Source organism: Empidonax traillii, unplaced genomic scaffold (assembly GCF_003031625.1).
Source record: "Empidonax traillii isolate 1590-97213 ecotype Southwest subspecies unplaced genomic scaffold, ASM303162v1 scaffold475:size860808, whole genome shotgun sequence".
Classification (NCBI taxonomy): domain Eukaryota; kingdom Metazoa; phylum Chordata; class Aves; order Passeriformes; family Tyrannidae; genus Empidonax; species Empidonax traillii.
This window is the reverse complement of record NW_020955668.1, coordinates 614,058-637,592: the sequence shown is the minus strand read 5'-3', so window position 1 is coordinate 637,592 and position 23,535 is coordinate 614,058. Positions and strand designations below refer to the sequence as shown.

General features: G+C 40.8%; 1 protein-coding gene across 4 annotated transcripts in view; it reads right to left on the bottom strand.

Annotated features, from left to right (window-relative positions):
- Window positions 1-4,154: 4,154 nt before the first annotated feature.
- Window positions 4,155-23,535, bottom strand: part of OGDHL (oxoglutarate dehydrogenase like) — a 52,712-nt gene continuing 33,331 nt past the window's right edge. For all 4 annotated transcript variants that reach the window (XM_027895926.1, XM_027895925.1, XM_027895924.1 and 1 more), the window contains 7 exons: window positions 16,108-16,286; window positions 12,716-12,787; window positions 11,298-11,423; window positions 10,611-10,683; window positions 8,347-8,510; window positions 7,619-7,773; window positions 4,155-6,839 (listed from right to left, as the gene is read on the bottom strand). In XM_027895926.1, the coding sequence (XP_027751727.1) occupies window positions 6,716-6,839; window positions 7,619-7,773; window positions 8,347-8,510; window positions 10,611-10,683; window positions 11,298-11,423; window positions 12,716-12,787; window positions 16,108-16,286 (893 nt within the window). In that variant the 3' untranslated portion in view covers window positions 4,155-6,715. The remainder of the gene's footprint in view (window positions 6,840-7,618; window positions 7,774-8,346; window positions 8,511-10,610; window positions 10,684-11,297; window positions 11,424-12,715; window positions 12,788-16,107; window positions 16,287-23,535) is intronic.

Sequence of the window (23,535 nt, the reverse complement as noted above, 5' to 3'; positions counted from 1 at the left end):
GTAATTAACATATAGTAATAAATATTTCATCTTTAACAAGCCTATTGGGAGCAGTTTGTTAAACATTTATTTCTAGTCACGGGAAATTATGTACGGTCATTTTGTCATGTTCTATATTAGAAAATATTATTTTACCCTCTTTATTTTACCCCCAGCAGTGGATACACTCATTTGGGGAAATACAATCTTTCCTCTAATGCGAATGAAATATACTCTTCCTTCATATGTCCTTTGCTTTTTACTAATGAAGTTTACCCTTGCAAAGTCCTGACCAGCACACAGCGACTGCTCACATTTACTTGACGGCCTCTCCTGTGGGACTGACTGACTACAGATATGGGAGTTTTATTGGAAACGCCAGCAAGACTATCCAAGGCATCACTGCAGAATTACCCTCACAAACCGGGCAAGGTCATTTTGGGACACACTAGAGAGAAGAACGAAGGTGTTCTTTACAGCACAGCACAAACCCCAGACAAAGGGTGCCAGGGGTGTGTTTTCAGGCATCTTCTAAAACTGATCTGCACCTTTTCCTTTAGCCCAGGTAGCATCACAGGTGCACAGGGAAATCTAGGAGAGCACTAAACATCACTGCCCTTCAACCAAGTCTGTGTGCCGACAGCTGCTACTGCACTGAGAGCCAAATCAAAGGCAGTTACTTAAACCAGTACTAAAACAAGCCCACTATAGAGATAATGTCTTATACTCACCCAAGGAAAACAAGCTAACGCCAAACCAAGCTCTCACACAGACCTTCTCTTGTGTGAGTGCACCCTCTTCTGAAGGGGAGGAGAATTTAAGGCTGGCTGGGTAGAACATGGGCAGAAAGTCTGTCTGTGCTCCTTTATAAGGGTATCAGTGAATTTATGGGCTACTGAACAGGAAGTAAAGATTTCTGCAACAGAAATGATATTTCAGTGTTTCATGCTGCATCTTTAGTGATGACTACAACTGTTTTCCCCCTAAACAAATTAGATCTCCATTTGCCATTAATGACTCCATCACTTAAATATCACAAAGGAACTGCCTGGTGCGCTTATTAATAATTGAAAACTTTGAGGAAATCTGTGAAACATTTTCAATCAAAGCTAATAAATGTCTGAAATATTATTTTTCCTGAATAATTATTCCTCTTATTCTTTTATTCCTTTTGGATAATAGGTTACATTTTAAATAATGGCATTAAGAAAAGCACAAGCTGAAGTAATAGTTGAGAGGTATCTAAAACCAGAAGTGGTTTCGATGTTAAAAAGCATGCATTAGAAAAGAAGCAATATTCATCTGTTTCCTTCTTGCAAGAATGTTGAATTTCTATTTTAGACTTCATGCTGTTTCCTGATATCTTACACTGATAATTAAGAAAATGTATCCACTTAATCTCTGTCCTTGTTCTGCATAAATATGAAGAAAAATTTTCAGTGATCTTTTTAATCAGCAGAGTCCATGAAATCAAGACTCCTGTTGCTACACAAGCGGACTTCGCAGAACTACTAAACAGCCAGAAGGACCAAAAAAACAATGAAACTTCTTTATTAGAGCTGACAGAAATTTTGAATGCCTCCTGCCATTTAAAGTTTCACATTGTACTTACTCAATTACCTTTATTATTCAAGAACAAAGGCAGAAGGACATATGCAAAATTACCTTCATACACCAAGATTTTTTTGGTTTATTGGGTTTTGATTTATAATGGTTTTTTTATAATGGTTTTATAATGGATTTTCATCAGCACAGAAAGGTCGTATGACAGGTTCTGACCAAAGCTCCAAGACCTGCAATCCTGGAGTCCACAGGACTTGGAAAGAGGGATGAGTAGTGATCTACTATCTGCCCATCCCAGCAGACCCAGCCTGGGGATTGTGACCGCAACCCAAAAAAAACCCCTCTCCTCAGGGAAGGAGGATTACATTTTTTATGTGTTGGGTTTGTTGGGGTTTTTTGAAAACAGAGCAAAAAAATCTCATGCATTCTCTACCACCTTTCACTCAAAGGTCTCCTTAATTTTTCCAAAAACCCTCACTGCACTCACACTGCAAGTGCCAGTATTTTGCATCCTGAGCATCTTTAGCCATTGGCTGCATCAGAAATCCACAGCCACACTGTTTTTCTCTAGGCCTTAAGTCCTCAGAAGCTCTGATAATAATTAAAAAAATAGTGTTCCCTTCATCCCATGGGCAGAATGAGACACCCCTACCCAGTTCCCACCAGACTGGTCCCTTACCTGCATCTGGGACCCCGAGGACCTTTTTCTCTCCAGAACCTTTCCCAGCAGGCACCATCAGCTTCATTCACCGTTCCTTAACTCTGGTCCTTCCCACTGGAGAAACGGCCACCAATGCCCCACGAGACCCACACAGGGACCCCCTACCCTGTGCCAAGGGTACAGCCACAGTCCCATTCCAGGAAAACAAGGTGAAGTATTTGAAGCATTTAGGGGAGGACAACAAATAAGACAGAGAAGGGCCAGCTAGGGCCAAAACCTGGGCTTTACCCAGCAGCATTTGCTTGGCCACCCCCACAGCACACAGGCCAGTCCCATCAGCCATAATTAGGTGCTCAGGTGCTCTGGGTAGCTCTTCAGCCTGGCAGGGGCCCTGGCAGCCCCTAATTGTGTCCCACAGCCCAGCACCAACCCGGGGAGCTGCCTGTGCAATCAAAACATTCTGAATTCACTGAACCAAGACAAAAGCAGACTCTTTTATTCTATCTTTGACCAGACTTGTTAACTTTACAGAGATATTCTGTCTGCTCGTATCTGGCTTCACATGATTTTTGAGTGTGCCTCTATTTCATGTTTTAGACAGTGTTCAAAGTCCTCTGTGCCAACATCAATTAAAAATACTTATATATATATATATATGTATGTATGTATGTGTGTGTCAGCACACAGCAGAGGTTCCCAAGCTTTCATTTTCTTATGATTAGCAGCAGTGGCTATTCCCAGCTCTGCATCGGAGGCAGCACATCTGCTGGTTGTGCACCAAGGTAAGAGCTACCCAGAGCTCCTGAAACAGCAGCCAGAGAGTCTAGCAAGGGGTTCTTAAAACAAACAAACAAACAAACAACACACGCTCTCATCTACTCAGCTCAAACAATGCACACACATTCCTGTTTTTTGTCTAGTCTCATATGTTACTTTTCACCTCCTAGAAGGAGCAGAACTCTCTGTGTTCCCGAGAACAGATTACTCCTCTGCTCTGGGACACTGCCTCCGACTGTAGTGCAGGCAGAGCAAAGGTTTCCACCAAGCACCCCCCTGCTGTTAGCACAGCTCATCAGGTCGCTGCTAGGAAGGAAAAACAATTCTGTGACAGGAGCTGTTTGTCTTCACGAGTCTCTTGCTGCTGCGGGCATGGATGGCCTGGTGTGTCACCCCCAAATGCGATAAAGTCAATGGGCTCTCACATTTGCTGCTTCTTCCAAGTTACAAAGCTGCCATTTGAATTTCAGTGCTGACTTTTTCGCAGGAGAGGCCTATATAATACTTCAGTCCTCTTCAAACACTCTACGAGGATTAGTCAATTGCTGTAGAAGGTATTTAACTTGTCAACTAGTTCTAACAAAGTATTTGTTTTCTGTGAGATCACAGAGATATTCTTAACCTGGTGTGAAGCTACCATTGCAGAAACTTGCATCCATTGCTGACAGTGCACCTATTTAATGTGCACCTATTTGAGAACTCTCTGTAAGTTTCTTAATTAATGGGCCTCATTGAAGTGCCACAAACTATGCATTTAGCAATTTTTAGTGCTCTAGTAGACTTTCAATTGTTTAACAGCTGAAAGCTGTTAACATATGAAATTAATTTCAATGTTTAGAAATAAGTTAATTCCAGTCTAGTTTCAGTATTTTAAAAACTCTCATTGAAATAAAAATGCATCCACTTATTATTTAAAAAAATTGGAAGATCATAGAACAAAATATTCTAATATAACCTCAATTCTATTACCAATTTCAACCCAATGGTTTTGAATAATTATCTTCTTCTAGTCCAAATGCTGCCTCCCTCAATACTTCTGTATTTAAATAAGCCATTATTTAGGAAACAAACAGAAAACAGAAAAATGACCTGCCCCAGAAATGGGATGTTAATGCCAGCACTCAAAAGAGAAACTGTCAAAAATACCAGCCATAACAGAGAATTTTCTTCAGACGTATTTTTATTTTATTGGGTTTTTTACATTCTTTGATGGAACTTTTATGCAGCTATTATGCCACAATCTATGATACACAATGAAAGTGGAAATCTGTCATTTACCATTTATATTTCTATGTCAATTTTGTTTTCTACCTCTGCATATGCTGTGGCATAACTGCATTTATCAGACTCCATGCAGCACTGACCTGCCTTATGCAAACTGAGAATACAATAAACAGTGCCAGAAATATTTAGCTGCACTCAATTCTTGCTACAGAAACAAGCATTCAGAAAAGCATTAAAATACTTTGGGCGATGGTTACTGCCTATCAGCTTAATGTTTTGAGCTATACAAAGGGACAGGAGACAATATTTGTGGCTGTCAACTGCAGTACTTTCCGAGTTCATTAGGCTTCAAAAGACTGAATGAGCTTTAATGCTTCAGTGAGAGAAAAGGCCCAAGGCAACCAGCCTGATTTAAAAGGGTGCTACCGAGTTGCACTAACATGAGACTAAGTTGAGCTCTGAATCCCACTGCAAGTACCTTGGAACGTTGATTTTATGCTCTGACAGGACTGTTTTTTCACCATCCTGTTGTACCCAGGCCAAACAAAGGGACAGCAGATGGCACACAACCCTCTTTGGTAACCTGCTTGGGTAAGTAGTACCTGATCATAGTTGAAAGTTTTTAATACTGTTTATTTTGATGAGACAAGAAGCTTTCCAGCATCACCCAGCTCCTTGAATCAGGCAGAAACTGTCGTGCTCCGCTGTGTCACAGCCAATACGGCAGCAGCAGCAGGGCTGAACCTACTGCCAAGAGCAAAAGTGTCTCCAAGGAGCTTCAGGGCAGGGAAGTGGAGACAGGGAGGGAGTCTCATCTATGTGTTTTCCAGTCCCTTGCTGTGCCGTATCCAAGGGGCTGCTCAGCAGACTCAGGATAACCCTGCAGGCACTGCAGGGCCCTTGTGCAGCTGGTTACAGCTCCAGCACAGGCGTGGCCATTCCTCTGCACCCTCCCACACCACTGACCTGCTCATCCCTCTGCCAGCCAGCAGGAAGAAGGGAAGGAGTCTCCTGCCACTACACAGGTTGGTGCTGCAGAAACCTGCAGTCACAAGGTCCACCCATAGCCAAGTTCTCCTGAGCCAGAGGGAACAGGACTTCTGACAGTACTAGTTATGATATCAGGAGGGGAGAGCAAACAGGGCTCACCTGCCTTCCAGCACTGCGGAGGAAGCACAAGCAGTGACTCCCGGGAAGCCAAGCATTATGTCCTGGGAAAACAGCCCCTGCTGCTCTCTCCCTTCAGCACCTGCTGTACCTCAGCCACCTGACACAGAACCAGCTCCTGACGTGGTTCACTTTTATGTCCACACTGAAAGTACATGGCAATTAATATCCTGATTGGCCAATAAACACAAGGGACCAAAGAAATCAATTCCTACTTTACAAAACCACAGCATGGGCCTTTGGTAAATTAGCAACGGTTGCTTGCCCACCTTCCTCTTAAAATAAAAAAAGGGTAAATCAGGAATAGCCACTTGAGAGTTGAATTAGTACCAGCAAGGAGATGTGAGGCAGGAAACAGCACTGGACAAAACAGAGAATCCATTGCTTGTTGCACAAACACAGATTTTTCATCCAAACACAATCTTTTAAAGGATGATACCAGGTCAAAGAGAAGCAGATCCTAATAGCATGGTGAGGGGAAAGTAGTACATGTTCATCCAAAATAAGAATGTTTACAGGATCCCACAGTTCCCTAATACCACACAGTATCAAAGCAGGCAGCACAGGGAATGGAAGCAATTGGTGATGTCACCTCTTCTGAAGTCATTTGATGCTGAATTCTCCTGCTGATGACCCACTTCTCTATCAGCTGTGGTCTTGTCCACCCTTCTTTCCTCCTCAGTTATCCCCAAACAAACCTTTTCTTGGTCCCTTTTATGTCTGCCTTCATCAGGCTCCTTGACCTTAAACCTGAGTGGTCCACAGCCCTTCTGTTACCACCCAGTTTAACACTTTGTAACCTGACCCCCTATTTTCAGCCTCCTCCTCACATCCTCAGGTTACTTTACCATCTCCTTGCAACAACCACAGCTGGTACATTTCTCTGCCAAAGTCATCTACCAACTCTCTGTTTTTTGGTTCCGTTACTCTTCTCCAATATATAGACAGAAATAGCTGTCATTTACTTTCCTTGTAAAAAAAAGTCTCTTGTGTGCGTCACTATCATGCTGTCCATGCCTGCTCTACTTACAGTCATTAGACAGTGCCCACAGGGTGTGATACAAGCCTTACCGAGCTAGGCCTTGCATCCTGGGAGAGGAGACATTTCTTGTGTCAGAGGTCCCAATCTAAACAGACAAGTGGCAAAAAATGATGGAAGGCAAGTTGGAATTATTTTTTCCTTACGAACTGGGAAGCAAGTTACATATTAATGAAGTCAGCTGCTGGATCCTTTTATTTGGTAAAGCAAAGATACGTAATTTCCAGTGTTTTCCCCTCTTTTGTTTTCTTTTGGATGCAGTGTTTTGAGAGACTATCAGCCAGAGAAGGGTCAGTGCCCCGCAGTTAGAATGTCTTTCCCTCAAAGGCCTCCAGGTTGAAAGCTGTATCCAAGAATCTCCTGAGTGACACCAGATGCGTGTTCTTGTTGCCTGTGGCAGCTGCAGCAGCAGGCTCTCGGCCAACATACCTGTGTGACACAAAGAATTGGGCAGACAAATGAGGTGAGAAGAGAGACTATTTTGACAATAACAAGCGTGAGAATATGCTGTTTAATGCGTTCAAGTTGGCTTGGACATTTAGTCATCAATCTTTCTTAAATAAAAATCAATCGAAGTTGTACCAAATTATACTTTTTTGTCAGCTTCCCCCTCTTTTCCCCCTCCCATCATCATAAAGCTGTGTCTTCTCCCCCATCCCTCCCAGGGCAGCCAGCTACACTGCCTCATAATTAGATAATTTGCTTTTGGCAATGAAGATTCTCATTCCTCTGACAGCTGCAGGGGCAGATCCAAGAGTCAATCATCTAAAATAATGCAAAGGTACCTGGAGTGAGCTCTTACAACAGCTGTTTCCTCCAGAAACCTAACATTTGGAAATTCTTAAAAGACAGAATCTTAGACAATAAGAGAGAAAAATCCAAGAGAGCTAAGTGCTGTGCTAAAGTGGCAATAAATACAGAGCTACTTGCTACTGGTTTTCTTTTAGAACTACAAGAAGGAGCAAAATATGCATGTTGTACTTGAGAAATAGTAGTAGAAGCCTTTTCCCTCCTTCACCAAGGACCCAGACTCAGAGGTTTTGGTTTGTGAAGAACCTAATTAACCCATTAATACCACCCTCAAGTCAAAAAAACAAATTTAAAAGGAAAAAAATGCCAAACACACGAAACTTGAAAATAATCTCAAACACATTTAAAAGCAAACAAATCAGCTCAGAAGACAGAGCAATTATTTTAAAGTCTCCTACCAGATAGGTCGAGTGTGGTTCACAATAGTGCGGAAACGAGGTTTGACATAATCATAATATCCACTGTTTTTGTGCTCCTCCTGACACCAAACTAGATCAGCACTTGGATACTTCTCAAGTTCTTCTTTCAGCAAGTCAAAGGGGAATGGTGAGATCTGGAAAGAGATGGTAACAACTGGCAAAGCTTTCTCTTACGTGGTTTAAAGCCCATGGTGAGTCGTTACTTTTTCATGGAAAGTGACTCCATGTTTCTCTAATTGATGTAATGTTCAGAAATAAATAAACACATTTTTTATAGCTGTACTAGTATGAACAGAAGTAGGTCATAGTCCAGATCACCTGCACCTCTACAGCTTTTTTGCTGAAGCAGCTGTGACAAGTCCTTAATAGTGAATGACAAAACACTTCAAAGTGTGCTATTCACAACATTTAAAGTTAACAGACAGCATATACAAATTTAAGGTGCCATCATATTGTAACCTTCACCTGTTACGTTGTTCTGGAAAAGTCAGCAAGCTTTCTGGATCTCGTTGTCCAGCATACTATTTATGTGTTCCTTCTTCAAAAGGCCACAAAGGATTAAAATATGTCTTGTAAGATGCCAAATGCTACAAAATCCTAAAAAATGCTACCATCCATTCTAGCAAGTGGTGCCTTCTGAAAAGCACAGGAACCCCTTGCTGGAAGTCTCCCCAAGGACCCTGTCTTCTGAGGATCAGGGAGCTCACCTGTTCAAGTCTGGTTATAGCTACTTGTTTCTCCAGGTCTTGATTCTTCCTCTCTTTCACGAGATCATAGTACACCTTTCCTGTGCAGAAAATTACTCGCTTGACCTCATGAGGCGCCTGAGCTGCTGGCCCGTTCTCAGGAATCACACGCTGAAAAGTGGTACCTATTTGGAGCACAAATTAGAAAAAGTGCTCTCAGTGGAACTGACATTTCAATAAAGCAGCCCACCTGAAAGTCCTTTACTGAGCAAGAAGCAGGTTACAGATCACAGGATTCTCCTGCCTCTCTACTCCTGCTTTTCAGACCAGTAACTCCGCTAAAGTGACTTTCAGCAGTTCAGTTTCAAGAAGTTAGAAGACTGTCAGTAATTTAGTCTTTGACACTTAAAGACAAAAACATGTTAACAGTGGATTATCTTTTAGCTTTGTGTTGTGCATTACACCTTTACTTTTAAATTGGTTGGATAGCTCATCTTTGCTTCCAGCTCTTTTTTTCCCAAGAATTACCTGAAATACTGTTTCTGCTTTCCAAGATGATTTCAACCATGTAACATTAATATAGCTCTACAAAATGTTTGAATATTCTTATATAAAAACAAACCACATATCCATAATGCAACTAAATCTGACAACTGCAGAAATATTTACACAAGTATGTACATTACTGCCATATAGTTATTTAAACCTCTGTTTGAGAGCTAAAATGGCATTATCCAAAGTAAGAACTAGCACAGAACTGAGCCATATGGTTGAGAACTTGAGAATAAGTGATAATGTTTAAACACAACTCCAGATGCATATCCTCAGAGATCTTTTCCCCTGTGACATCAACTCCAGGAATACAATCTGCTTGGGATACACGGAACTGGAAGAGGGACCTGATGGTCTAAAAGATCCTTTTCTTTGCTCTCTTATATGAATGATTAGAACTATTTCTACATTAACCAACTGCAGGGCAGCAAACAGCAGCATGACCTCCTAGTCTAAATCAGCACACCCACTCACCAGGAGAATAAGCTCCTGTTTGAACCATTTATCTTGGGGGAAGAAAAGTAACAGCACAAACATATGAAAGAGGAACTGATTTATGTCAGAATTATCGTGTCTCACTGAACAGCAGAATTCATCATTAAAAAAGACTGTGCTTGACTGGGTCAGCTGGAGTAATTCTTGTTCTCCTCATTTTTCCATTAAAAGCAGAGCAAAAAGAGTTAGCTGAGAGTCAGCAATACTTTGCTCCTTGCTGTCCTCTTCCGCAGAAACAAGCATGTCAGAAGTCAATGTTAATTAAGAATTTGGCCACTACTGAGGGTTAGCCTGAAGTATAGGGAACTCCCAAGGCATATTGAGAAATCACAAACTCTACAGAATTTCTATTCTGGCCTGTTTTGCAAAGCTTTTAAACAGCAGTAAAAACAGCAAATGCCTTTGCTTAAGAATCAAACTTTACTCATGTACAAAAAGGAGATAATGCAATATTTAAGCATGTTTACACACTGTAATGTGATCTTAAAAAACTGAGCAGTTTTTCTCTTCTGACAGCAGTTAAGACACTCAGTGTAACTGGAGACAGCCCAGCACACCTTATGCACACTTTCTCGCTCTGAACGATCACTTTAGTCACCCACTCATTACAGGTCACTGCATTTCCTCATGCCACTCCAACATGTCCTAAAACCAGTGCAAGGCAGGAAAAAAAAACATCACTGAAGTTTTCAGTATTCCTTCTGCAGTCACTACGTATCTCTTGGTGCTGATGGCCTGCCAACAACAGCTGGGGTGGTAGCCTGCAGCGCTGAACTCCTCATCACGCTTTGGATCACTGGTGGGACACAACAACCCCAAAACTGAGTATTGTAAGAGGAACTGGGCACCTTACTCTTACAAATGGGCACAGTGTAATTAGAACCTATGCCATTCACATCTTGGGGTCGGGGGCATGGGCAGTAAAGAGAACAATTAAGTTTTTACATGAAGAGAAAAAGAGTGGAGACATAGCAGCCTACTGAGGAGAACATCTCTGCAGACATGGGAATGCACTTTTCACTGCTTTAAGATTAATGGCTGGTTACAAGATAAACCTGTTAAAGTTGAGTTGAAGTAGATTTTTCAGTAAAAGCATGTGCTAGATCTCACCATGACAGCTTCCCAGAAATTATGGCAAAAGAAAAGGCAAACTCTCCAGAGCAGATTCTCGTCTCCACAGTCTGACATGCAACTTGGTATAGCTAATTATTTGTCCATAATACTTTAGGGTCACCTACCAGTCACCATTTCATCAAAACTGGATTTAGCTTCTGGATGCCTCAGCAGTGACTTGGGTGTCAAAACAATCAGCTGTAAGACAGAAATTTTGCCAGCACTCAGGAGCTGCTTTATATACATTATTACATACAACATTTGCAACACTGTTGATCCAAAACCCACAAACTGTATATGCTATAGAATAAATTAATGTGAATAGCAAACATAGTATTTTTCCTGTTTTGAAAGCCATGGAGGTTTCAAAATTACTCAATAGATTTGGGTAGTCTACTCCTTTTGAAGGTTCTCAAAACTCATTGCTTACGCTTCTTTCTGACAACAAATCAAACCACAGGCTATGAATCAACAAAACATTCAACAGTTGTATCTTAGGTTTTTGAAGTTCCAGCAATTAGACAAGCAGATGATACTTATGCAACCTGTTAGCTACATTAGTAGTATCTTGGCAAGCTCATCTGATGATCTTCATAGCCAGATAGAAGCAAAGCTAAAAATCAAGTTTTAGAATCATAGTAAGTCAGAGCTGAGTTTCTTCCCATCAAAATAGTAACTTCAACCTATGTTCAGTTAAGATTTTTCTCCAATGATTCTTATCCTTTTCAGCAGCATGTCATATGCAAAGAAGACTCCTCTTTATGTGAGGGTTAATATCCCTAAAAAAACCAAGTTCATTACAGTGACTTTACCGGCTTTCTGAACGGCAGCAAGATCTGTCTTCGGAGGACATGAAAGTAGTTGGCTGGAGTTGAACAATTCACCACAATCCAGTTGCATTCATACAGCTGGGAAACTTCAAACTGCTCACTGAACTCCTGAGAGAGACATTCAAGGCATTAGAAAAATGTGCAAAAGATCAGAAAAAAGGCTTGAAAGCCATCCTTCTATTTTTGCCGCTCAGCAACTCCCTTTCTCAAAAAAAGTTAATTAGCAGCTCTCTGCTGAGAATGTTTTATTAGCTAGGGAAGCATCCCTATAAATCACTTGCTTCCATTTCTACTTCTTCCTAAAAATGTATGCAGATAAACACAAGAAGCTTCCATTAATTTAAATAAAGTGAATGAAGACTGAGGAGGACTTGGACTTCAGCAGGTGAAAGACATAAAATCTCTTTGAAAGAATGTTAAGCTGTAATTGAATTTGTGAGTATACAGTTAACTTGCACTCTCTCCTTTTTTGGTAGGTGTTCCATCCTCTTATTTTATTACATTATTATAAATGTTTATATACTTTATGAATATGGGGGGGGGGGTATCCATAGCTACATATGTATATATTAGGTAAGCACATGTATAGACACAATAACCTCTCTACAGATTGGTACAGAATTTAACCCAATTTCCCAATCTGTAGCTTGAGCTCCTATCTTCTGTGATAAAACTTATAACTTGCTCATTATGTGCAATTGACAGTGTTTAAGCATAGTCACTCAAACAGGTCTTTATCTACTGAGAGCAAGGTGACAAAAATACCTTTTAGTTGAGGAGGAACATGGCTTTGGAACTATCATTGCCCGAAGGGTAACAAAGTCAAGAACAAAACTGAAATATCCATTTTATTTTGCCTTTTTTTTTATTTTTTTTTAAAGGCTTTTCAATAAATGCATGGCAACGTCTATTAGCAAACCTGCAGTGGGGAAGTGGATGCCCAGCATCCTGTGGAGCAATATACATCCTCTGTAGAAATGAATGACTAACCTATGAAAGTCTTAGGTGAATCACAATTAGAAATTGCTTATTTTCATGCTCCCAGCAGTACAATATAGCTCCTCTGCAAAAAGCAAGGAGTAGTCTCACTTGGCCTTCTTTAGAAATTGGCTGGAGACACCTATTTGCAGTACACACAGCAATATAAACAAGCAGAATCACTGGCCCTGAGGAACAGCCATAAAAAGATCATGCTGCCAGAGATTAATTGTATTTGACCTCAGCTTTGCAATGAAGCAGCAATACTGCACACTTCCATTACTTCTACTGGGGTCAAGTTAATGTTACACCAAGCTAAATCTTAACCTGCTATACCCAGCTAAAAGGATGCTTCTTACAAGAAATATCTCTGAGATGTGAAGGGAAAAAAAAAGGACATGGCCTTTGACAAAACTACTTACTGGATAGGCGTCAGAATCATCATTGCTCATCTGCAGAAACCTCTCAGGCCTGGCTGATGAATGCTCTGGACCCTGGTAAAGGTATAATTTAAAACAACGTTAAAGAGCCAAATGAGCAGTTAGACATCAGTCTAGATCATGCACTGTATAAATACCTCCTTTCACCCTGGCAGCTCTGCACCATCTTGCACACCTGCCCCTCAGCAGCAGTGAGAGGTGAGGATGCACCACGGGATTGGAATTCCTTGTCTTCTATTAACTCTTTTCATGGGATATTAGGTTTCACATGTATTTCCAATGCTTTTACTAGGTTCAAGTAATTTCTAGCCTCAGTACAGCTGCACAATGAAGATCAGTGAAAAGGCCCACGTGGGCACAAGAACGACCTTACTTATGCAGGTCAGAAAGGAGCAGGAGGAAAGTCAGGAAGAGAAACTCCGGGTGGCTCAGTGTACTGCAGCGACTCACACTTCTTGCATACTGAACAGGAGCAAACATAAAGTTAACTGCTGACTTCCTTTGCTATATTAGCAACAAAAGCAGACACAGGATCTGCATCCTCCCATTGTCCAGGAGCAACTGCCTGGATGGATGCTTCAGCTAAAATGGATCAAAATACATGGACACATTATCTGCCAAACTAACCTATGATTAATATCTGCTTCCTCAAGAGGTATTTTATGTTCTGTCATTACTGAACACTCACATCTGCTGTCTCACCAGCAGTACCCAAGATAGTTTCTGGAAGTGCACCAACATTGCATATCCATTTTACATTAGCAAAACATGCATGCTGACAATATCAGGAATAAGGAGTGTCACAGAATCTGTTATCTTCCTGTCTATATGTCCTTTTTTATAAAGGATGAGATAAAGTTGTGAAGAGTATAGGGAAAAAAAAATAAAAAGCAGTGTTTTTATATATCACTAATGCTGACAGCCTTTGTTTGTTCAAGTGACAGTTACTATTAGGAAGGACTTTCATTTTGGAGACAGCTGTGAAGTATTTTAACCCAAAGACATAACCTGTTACACCTCTCAACTCTCCCCATGGCTCCTCAGTTCCTGATGTTCGTAAAGAGATTTTTTCTTTACATGGTCATCTCTCATCATAACTTCTTCACTTGAAACCTTAACATATGATCTCCAAAATCAGTCACTGACATCTTGATTCAACACATCATTCTCCCTAATTCCAAGGATTCCAGAGTCCACGGGAGGGCCACAAAGATTAGAGAGCTGGAACACCTCTTGTATGAAGACAGGCTGAGAGAGTTGGGATGGTTCAGCCTGGGGAAGACATGACCTCAGGGAGACCTTACAGCACCTTCCAGTACCTAAAGGGGGCCTGCAAGAAAAGCTGGAGAGGGACTATTTACAAAGATTCACTCTACTCCATGGATTAAGGGAATTCAAAGGAAAAAACATCTGCTGGCAACAAACGAGTAACACAAAGAGCCAAGAACTGTGCCTCGTATCACCACTCTTTTGAAGTGTGCCTCCCTTTTTGAGGTGCCAAATAACCTGGTCACAGATGGGTAAGGACTTGGGAGCAAGGAGCAAAGCTGCACAGAACTGTGGTGCACAGTCAGTAATGGTCCAGTATATTGCAATACCTCTGCTCTACACATGTTTGCTGTAAATCAAATCCTGCACTAAGCAGAACCCATATATAGACAAACACAGTGCTCCACAAGCACACTGCATTCAGTACACTGGAAACAGAGATGTTACCAGCAAATAATTACAGGAGAGACAGCGAGGCTTCCCTAACGTACACATACAGACTGCCCCAGCAACAACCTCAATCCAGAGCCTCAATGTCCACATCCATCTTCGATTTCCCTGCTGACATCACCAATCAGACTGCCGGCAACTGCTGCGTGGGATGGGGTAGGGTTTATTTCTACTATGACCACCTATCCAGTGAGACCTACACTGAAGCCATTAGCTACTTTCAGATGAGTCCCCAAGGAGCCATTAGGCTGCAGAGTCTTTCAATCACAGCCTACTTGCCTGTGAATGCATGACCTAGAGGTGAGGGGATCCATATCCCATTACGAATCCTTCCCCAAATCATTTTGTCCCCAACACTGTAGCTATAGACTAACACTTCTGTAATGGAAAGATCCTCTGGGAAGGTAATGGATTTCAAAAACCTGGTGGGATCCTTAAATGCTCCATAACCATCTGACATTAGTAGCAAAATAAGCATGTTTCAGAAGACCTGTGCAAATCTTCACTGCCAAAAAGAAAGATTAAATGTATTGTAAGTGGCAGAGAACAGCCCCTTCAGCTGAATGCTTCCCTGCAGAGGACCACACCTCCTGCTGAGGGCTCATTCAGGCTGTCCCTCAGGATTCAGTTAAAAAAATTAATTTATCAAAACTCTTGTGAACAGCATCAGACTCTTTATTCTTTACGCACAATGGATATGGAAAGACATTCATAGATATGAATGCACCCCAGTATATCAGGGCAGGATTATAATTGAATGGAAATAAACGATATTGTTTGTGAGCATGGAAATGACGCAGTTTGTGGTGAAAGGGTCTAGAGCATTTATACAGATGGAGATTGCCACTGTGGGACATACTATACTTCTCTTAATAGGAAACTAGAAACATACATGCATCAATTCATGAAGGTTAATGTATCTGAAAGGGAAAAAAAATTAACCTTGCCTGACATTATGTTCATGTAACCTTTAAAAATAATTTAAAACATTTGAAGAACAATTCTACTTGTGATATGAACTTCATATAACATTATATACAGAGCATGCCCCTGCCTTTTCCCTCAAAGACACCGTCTAGTTCCTCTTTCTAGCCACCAAAGAAAAGAGAGTCAACAGCTAGTGGAACATTTTCATTTCCAGAAAGAGGGAGATTTCGTATTACATCAAAAATAATCAAGGTTAATTATTTTTGAAGAAGTTTTAAAGTTGTCTCCTATCACTTCATTGCAAGAGAATTTAGTGCAGAGTTTACACAGACATACTTTATGCAAAATAAAACCAAGTGAGCACTCCTAGACACTCACGTTGCACGCTAAGAATCCAGCTTTCAAGGGAAAGAAGCCAATATTTTAAGGAAAGATACCCAGAAAGAGAGAGAAAAATTTAAAAAATTGCAGGAAAAGTGGTACATGCCAATAAGGAGGACACAAAGCTAAAAGCTCAGAAATGTTTCTCGGGCTTTTTTCGTCCTTGCCTATCAATTTGTTCACATTTTCTCTGTAACACTGAGGCAGTCCAACATGCTAAACAGTGCCTTCCTCCCCTGGGTTTCTCTCCCCACTGGATCCCCAAGACACCTTTGGCTTTTCCAGCTGCAGAGGAAGGCACTGCAGCCAGCACTTCCCTCCTGCATTTCCCAGCCAGCAGCCCTCACCATTCCTTCCATCCCATGCGGCAGGAGCAGGACGATGCCGTTGTGCCGGACCCACTTGGCCTGGCCGGAGCTGATGAACTGGTCTATTATACACTGCGCCGTGTTGTGGAAGTCACCAAACTGGGCCTCCCAGCACACCAGGGCGTTGGGGCTTGCCATAGCGAAGCCAAGTTCAAAGCCTGAGAACCAGACAAGTAGGAGAATTAGAAAATAAACAGATTTGCTGAGAATTCGGTTCATTTCTCGTTAAAAATAAAACCCAAACCCAAACTAAGAGCGTGAACTGTTACAAATCATGCTGTTTTCAAACTGCCATCAGAAAAATCAGCAAATAACATTTTTCCATCCTGACTCCAATTCTTCAAACAATTCCTCAAATATTTCAATGTCATACAATGTTTTAAGTGAACAACTAAAACCCCTCCCTCAGCTCCAACTTTTGTGTAATGCTTTCCTGAGAGGTCACTATTATATTTTCCTGTAAAAACCCACTTACAGCCCATTACCAGTTCAAAAAGTTACTTATTAATTTTAATACTTGCACAGCCCTGAACAACATTGGGGATTTTTCCCCCTCTCTCATCTGCAAGTGCTGAACAAAATGACTGGTGGCATCAATTTTCAGTCTACAGACAGGATCTTAGTCTTCAGATCTTCAAAAAAGCTTGAACATAATAGCTGCATGAGAGACACATCTGGGACTTGGATAAACAACCCCTTCTTTGGCAGAGTTAAGGACCCTTTGGGTCTCTGCCTCAGTGGCAGAGGAGAATAGAAGTGCTCTTCATGAAGACAACATCACTGCAAAAGCTATGAAACCACTGTCTGGTGGTTTTGGTAGCAGGTAAGTGCAGAAATTTCCCTAAATTTGTACCATTTGAACTGTAAATTCATCAACCCCATACAGAGCAGAAGTGCCACACATTCCCCATACTCAGCCACGTCAGGTTAGCACAGCAGGACAAACGTACTGCAGCAGGAGCTCAGGTGTCCTGCACAGGGCAAGCCGTGCAGCTTCTTGTCTGCTCCAAAAACTTGTCAAGGCCCCAAAATAACTGAAGACTCTATCTCTTAAAGGCAGAAACAAATTAATGCTCTCCCTGAGAGACCTGCTGCAGTACAATAGAGCCCTGGTTCTACAACAGGACCTGAAGAGATGACTGGCAAAAAGAAACCTAAACTGGTACTGCAACATAAACCAGGCAATTGATTCCCAGCAGCTCTACAAAGGCACAACATAGAAAACTACGAGGGTGTTTGCATGTGCTACGTGGCCTCTGCCATGTAACTTTTTTTAAAAAATGCAGAATTTGGTGTTAAGTCAGAACAGGAAAACTTAGCCATGTGCAGAGTGCCTGTCAGGTAAGGTTCCATAGTGAACATCTAAACATATCCAATAGTATCAAAATAAATATTGGATCTCTGTTCATATTTTCCTTTGACACTTTGACGTAGCAGAGCCTGGAGTGCTGAGTGAATAGCTGTAGTCAGATTCTACACCTGTAGTTTGGAATGATTAAAACTGAAAAGGCTTTCAACTGCTCTCAGTAGAAAGCAGTGCTATACAGCACTGCTCTGGATGCAGAGGCTCTGACTGAGGCAAAACTGATTCACTACGCATAGAAAATAAACATTTGATCGATAAATACATTTTATGTTGAAGCTCTGCAGAGAATATAATGATCTGCTTTCAGATACAGAACTGCAACATGGGAAGGCTTTCATTGAAGGTTACAGCAGAGCAACTAGCTTTGCTGGTGTAAAGTTTTATTTAAAAAGATACTATAGGTGTAGAATCTGACTCTATGCATTAATTTGAGTTTCTTGTCTATTTCACTTACAGACATTCTGAGGAATAAAGGATGAAAATAGCTACTTGTAAACCTTATGCTGTGGATAATATTTCCTAGACCCAAAGGTGACTATGAGCTGAAATACAATCATAAGTCAGGTTCCTAATATGCCTCCTAAATACTGTGTATGAGTAAAACCCAATACCACTTTGTGACCACCAGTATTTAGTAAACTACAGTAAACTGTTGCAAAGCCAGGAAAAATCCCGAAGTCACTGGAACCATAATTTCTGACTTGATCAAACCCACTATACAGCTCTGCCAATTAGAAAAGTGTCATGAAATTCAAAAAATCTCAGGCTAGCTGAAAGAAACAAGTTTAGTATCTTGACATTCTCCACACACAGAAGGCTACTGTGACAGGGTTACCATCAAGTGATGGCTGACATCTCTCAGATACTCATCATTTGTGATTTATATCCTGGTGACTGGAGGCTGCAGTTTCTCTAGGAGAGCCTCCCTTTGTGGAGTTCAGTGCATAAGAGAATTACTTTAAAGGAAACTGTAATACAAAAAAAATTACATAAGGAATATTAGAAAAATATCTATCTTTTAGATGGCCTGTCATTCCAGGCATTAAAAAAATTAATATATTATGAGAACAACATGTGGCACATACAGCATATGTGCACATGCTGCGTCCTTTAACGTTACTGCAAAGTAATTGATTCAGGGAGTAAGATCAGAGAATCACATCAAACCTGTTCAAACCTACTTTATTATGTTTTAGTTTTGCTCAGCTTTCACTTTTGTTTTCATTATCAGAGAGGCACTCTGAGAGCTAAGCTCAGATTGAGGTCTATGTGTGATGAATGCCACAAACATATACAACTAGTTCATCCCTGAAAGTTCTACTGTCAAACTGAGGGAAGAGAGAGTGAAGGACACACATTTCCTCCTTATGAAATTGAGGAGTAATAAACTCACGGTTACAGAAAGTTTAAAGCAAGTTATCCAGTTCCACAAGGAAAATCTCCAACAAAAACAAGACTAGTCATGTTATCAAAAGCAACAAGAGCTTTCAGTGAAATTTTTTATTCACAGAGAGAACAGTTTTACAGGCTGTTTTTATAGTGTGTCTTCATAGCCTCCTCCTTTGTAATTCCAACCCAGCTTTTTGCTTACAACCTCCATGGCAAGAAATCTTTGCATCACTTGGCATTTGGACTGCTGATCTCTGAACAGTCCATCCATGCCTTCAGCAGATGCTCATGATCCCACCAAAAGGCAACTAGCAAGTTAGAGGCCAAAAGGAGACTGTTAAGTCAGGCAGGCCTTTTGTCTGTGAGTCACCATGACAGGTCACTACCACCAAAGATGGCTTTTGCTGACGTGCCTTTGGCCTGACTGCGTGAACGGCCTTTCCTTCAGAACATATTTTTCATACCTGGCCTCCTCATTTGTGTAATTCTATTGCCCTTAAGACAATGAAAACAGTGGAAAAATTTCCACAACTCCTTCCATGCGTGTTGTTCCCAAAGGTATCTGAAAAATAGATTTCCCTAGACAGGCTTGAATCCCATTCTAATTTTACACAAGCTTGAAGAGACCATTTCTACTGATTGGGTGACATGGTTGAGGAAATATGCAATATGTTCAAGACTTATTTGTGCATATGCTGCTCTCTGTAAGGGTGGGGTAATCTGGCTTTTAGAAAGGAACAAACTGAGGTCTTGACCACTCAGAGGTATCAGTAATCACACAGTGCTTTTCAAAGAGTATGCAGCTTAGTCCACACTTAAGATTTGGTCACAGCACACACATGATTTTACTCCATATACCAAAGATCACTTGTAGAATTCACATGCAAAAAAATAATATAATTTCTCAGGTCCTGTCTCGTTGCCAACTTTGTGCTAATCTCCATAAGGTGACAATGTTCTAGGTGAAGCTGCATCTAAAGGTGTGATCTTAACACAGATGCCATTTGCAAGCTTTCTGATAGCCACAAAAAATATCTGGGAAAATATATCCAAATGCAATCTATACATTCTGATTAATATTTTGAAATGAATGTTGCCAATTTCACGGTACATGTGTCTGTGGTAAACACATCTTTTGTATACCAGAACTCAATTTTCCACTAGGGAAATGACAATGAGAGTTATTAACATTAAAACTATAGCAACTGTAGCAGAATAGTTTTAATTCTTGAGAAACTAGGGAGTCTGTCAAGAATTACTGCTCCTACCTGCATGTGGAGAAAATCACTTAAAGAGCAAGATCCGAACTGATAAATTAAGAAAAACTGCTGGTGGAAAGACATCTAGACAGATACAAGATGAACAACCCAGGAGTAGTGAGGAGCTTCTCCTGAAAGGGAATCTTTGGGGCACCAAAGTCAAGGTCAGGGAAGGTGACCTGAAGCCAGAAAGTCTCCACTGCTCCAGGGATGGGACGTGAACCGCAGGGGAGGAGGTTCCTACCCAGGCCTCTCGTGATGGCTCAATCTCAGACCAGAATAAAGAATTTTAAAAAAACTGCAGCAGAGACCTTGCAAACTTTATTGTTTGTGTCTGCAGAAACAAGAACTGATCATTTCTTCAGATTGCTGTGCACATCTTGTGGCTTTAAGGGAGTAATTCCTACACAGCTAGAAAAACTGGGAACAGGTTTAAGCTGTGAGGAAATCCAGTGCCAAGGCAACCAGGCAGCAAGACACAGCTTTCAAAGAATGACAGATAAGGAATATGCACACCCAAAGGGTGTTAGAGAGCAACCAGCCAACTACAAACACCCAGCAGCCTCTCAAAGCACACCAGGGCACAGGGAATCAGGACCCAGCACAGTACTTTGGTAAACTTCTTAACTGAGGAGAGAGAGGGAAGAAAGATATACAGCACTTGACTAAGGCTGCAAAACTAATGTTTTAATTGCTGGAGTTCATTAAGGTCCCTAGATGACAGGCCTAGCAGAAATGCTTGTTTCTATTAGTCCAGTTCCTGCTGTGCTCCTTCACTGTTCTTTCATCACTCTGGCACAGAAAAAAGTGTTGTCAAGCAAAGTGGCAGCTTACACAGCACACTGTGCTGTGTTTTTCCCCGCAGCACTTTTCATGATTGTCATAAGAACTGTAGTTTTTCAATTAAATGTAAGTAAGGCTACAGCTATAGCTTAATTCAATATGATTCCAAAGTGACTTAGGGTGTGAATGTTAACTAATGGTTAAAAGGGCTTATCAGAGCAGGGATTTAATGTCAGAATGAGGAAAGTTACACAGACAGATTTGTGCTATGTTAGCAGAAATTCTAAGCACAGGGACTACAGACTACATGCATCCTTTCACAAACCCAAACACAGCCCAGGAGAGAGTGAAGGTAATACCCATCTGGTGGCTGACTCTATTAAACAGAAAGACTGATGCCTTCTTAGAACTCCATGCAGACACCACTAATTACTGCAGCCTGTCCTACATCCTAACACAATTTCTGACAGGTAATTGTATTGCTACCCCTAACCTTAAAAATACACTGTTCTGACTGAGCAGTAATGCTACATATTTCATCCTAGGTGAATACTGCAAAAAAGCCCAAACTTTACACCGATACCTGTCCTCTTCCTTTCACCTTTTGCTTTAAACCTGACTTTTCCCCTTGAAAAAGTATCATGTTTCCAGAATTTCCTGAACCATGCACTAGTTCCGAGTCTGTCTTGCTTGATGTTCCCTGGAAGTTCCCAGTACAGGATGCTACAGCCCAAGATCTCTCAGAGGTAGTGCTGAATCTGACTGAAAGAATCACACCTCCTGGATAGAGAATCAACAGTACACAAGTCATTCTAAGGGCTGTAAAGAAAAACAGGAAATCCTTTCAAGAATTTAAAAAGTGCTGAAGAGGTAGCATGGAGTGTCTCTAAGTTACTTTTTCTCCTCTATCTTAATCAACAAATATACTCAGACACACTTCATTTGCTTAAATGACTTCACTCGGCCATCACTTATACTGCCAGACATTCAGTTTCAGTAAAAGGGAACATTTATAGCAAGCTGAGTGGATGCACAACTAAATTATAATAATCCAGATACATCTAAAAATAGCAGACATAGGACTTCAAACAAAATTATCAGAGGTTGTTAAATACTCTGATTTAATGACCCAAGTACACACACTCCACAGCTTCCTGTACACAAAACATAAGTTGTCTGAACTACAAGTCAACAAGACTGCTTTTGTTTTATTTCTAAGTGAAATCTATCTTGTCAGAGTATCATTTCAATGGAGCAGTGACATCCCAGGTGTTCCTACACAGCTCAACTACAACTTGGTGCAAAGCTCACAGCTCTGAACAGATACCAGCTCTTGGTTTATGTACCTGTCAAGGAAATAATCTATAGTTTTATCATGTTGGGCTATTTAATCCATGTTTACTTATCTCTCCCTCACAGAAAGTAAAGGAATTCCCAAAAGGCTTCTGAGGTACTGCATATTAACACAGTGATAAAGTAAATTCCTAACACATTTTCACCTTCCTTTTTTTCCTTATATTCTCTCCCAACTCTTCCACACACCCCACACCCTCCAAATACTTCAGTGTACTAATCCCACAGTGTTCCTTGGAACAGAATTATATAGTAGAAACAGCATTAGAAAAAATAAAGCGTGGGGGGGTCTGGTTCTCCTGAAGAATCAACTCCATGAACTGCAAGCATGCACTTATTCTTCCAGGTATAAAGAGGAGACCCAGTGATGCTACACCCAAACAGGTATCAATTCTAGTAGCTCCTCTTTGACTGAGAGGCTGCTGCTTATCACTGTCTCTCTGTGCAGACAATACACAGAGTAAACCTTGTTGGAAAAGGCCAGTATGTAAAACCTAACAAGGGAGAGGAAACTTCATTATAAAACCACTTCAACACAGAAACATAGTATTTTTAGTTTAAAAAAAACATCCCAACAAACAAACAAAAAGAGCCACATCACTTATCAACTATTTCTATCAATTTAATCTCCTTTACTGCATCTGAGACATAATGGATTTAAAGTTTTTGACAATTAAAAATATCAGTATTATTAGTTTTGAAGAACCTGTCGTCCCATCTGCTGAAGCAGAACTGCACAGAAATGGTACTCTTGTTTTCAGTGTGTGAACAAATCCCTGTCTTATCCTACTGCTTGTATTCAATGGAAGTTACTAAATCAACTTTCATCCATTTTTTGCTGGGCAAGGTGGAAGGAGCAACAGTGAGCAGCATGAGATCAAGAAAGAGAAAGAAAGAGAGCCCATTTGATTATTTTTTTAAAGAACAGAATTGTGGCAAGGTAAGAATTGCCCTTCAATAAGAATTGCCCTTCAATATCAACATATCAACACTGGGCTTCCTACTGAGGTGTAATTTTTGGAACAAAATCAGATTTCAACAGAAATATCCAGACATTTGTCACTTCCATTTGGATGTAAAAAAACCCAAACCCAGAAACCTATGACTCATCCATAAAATTCACAGCAACACTGTAAACAGGCTCAAATTAAGAAACCCCAGAATACACTCTGAGAAATAATAGGAAATTGGAAACAATCATTCTCTGATATTAAATTCTTCCTTTTTATCTATGTCAATTATTTTTCTCACACTTAT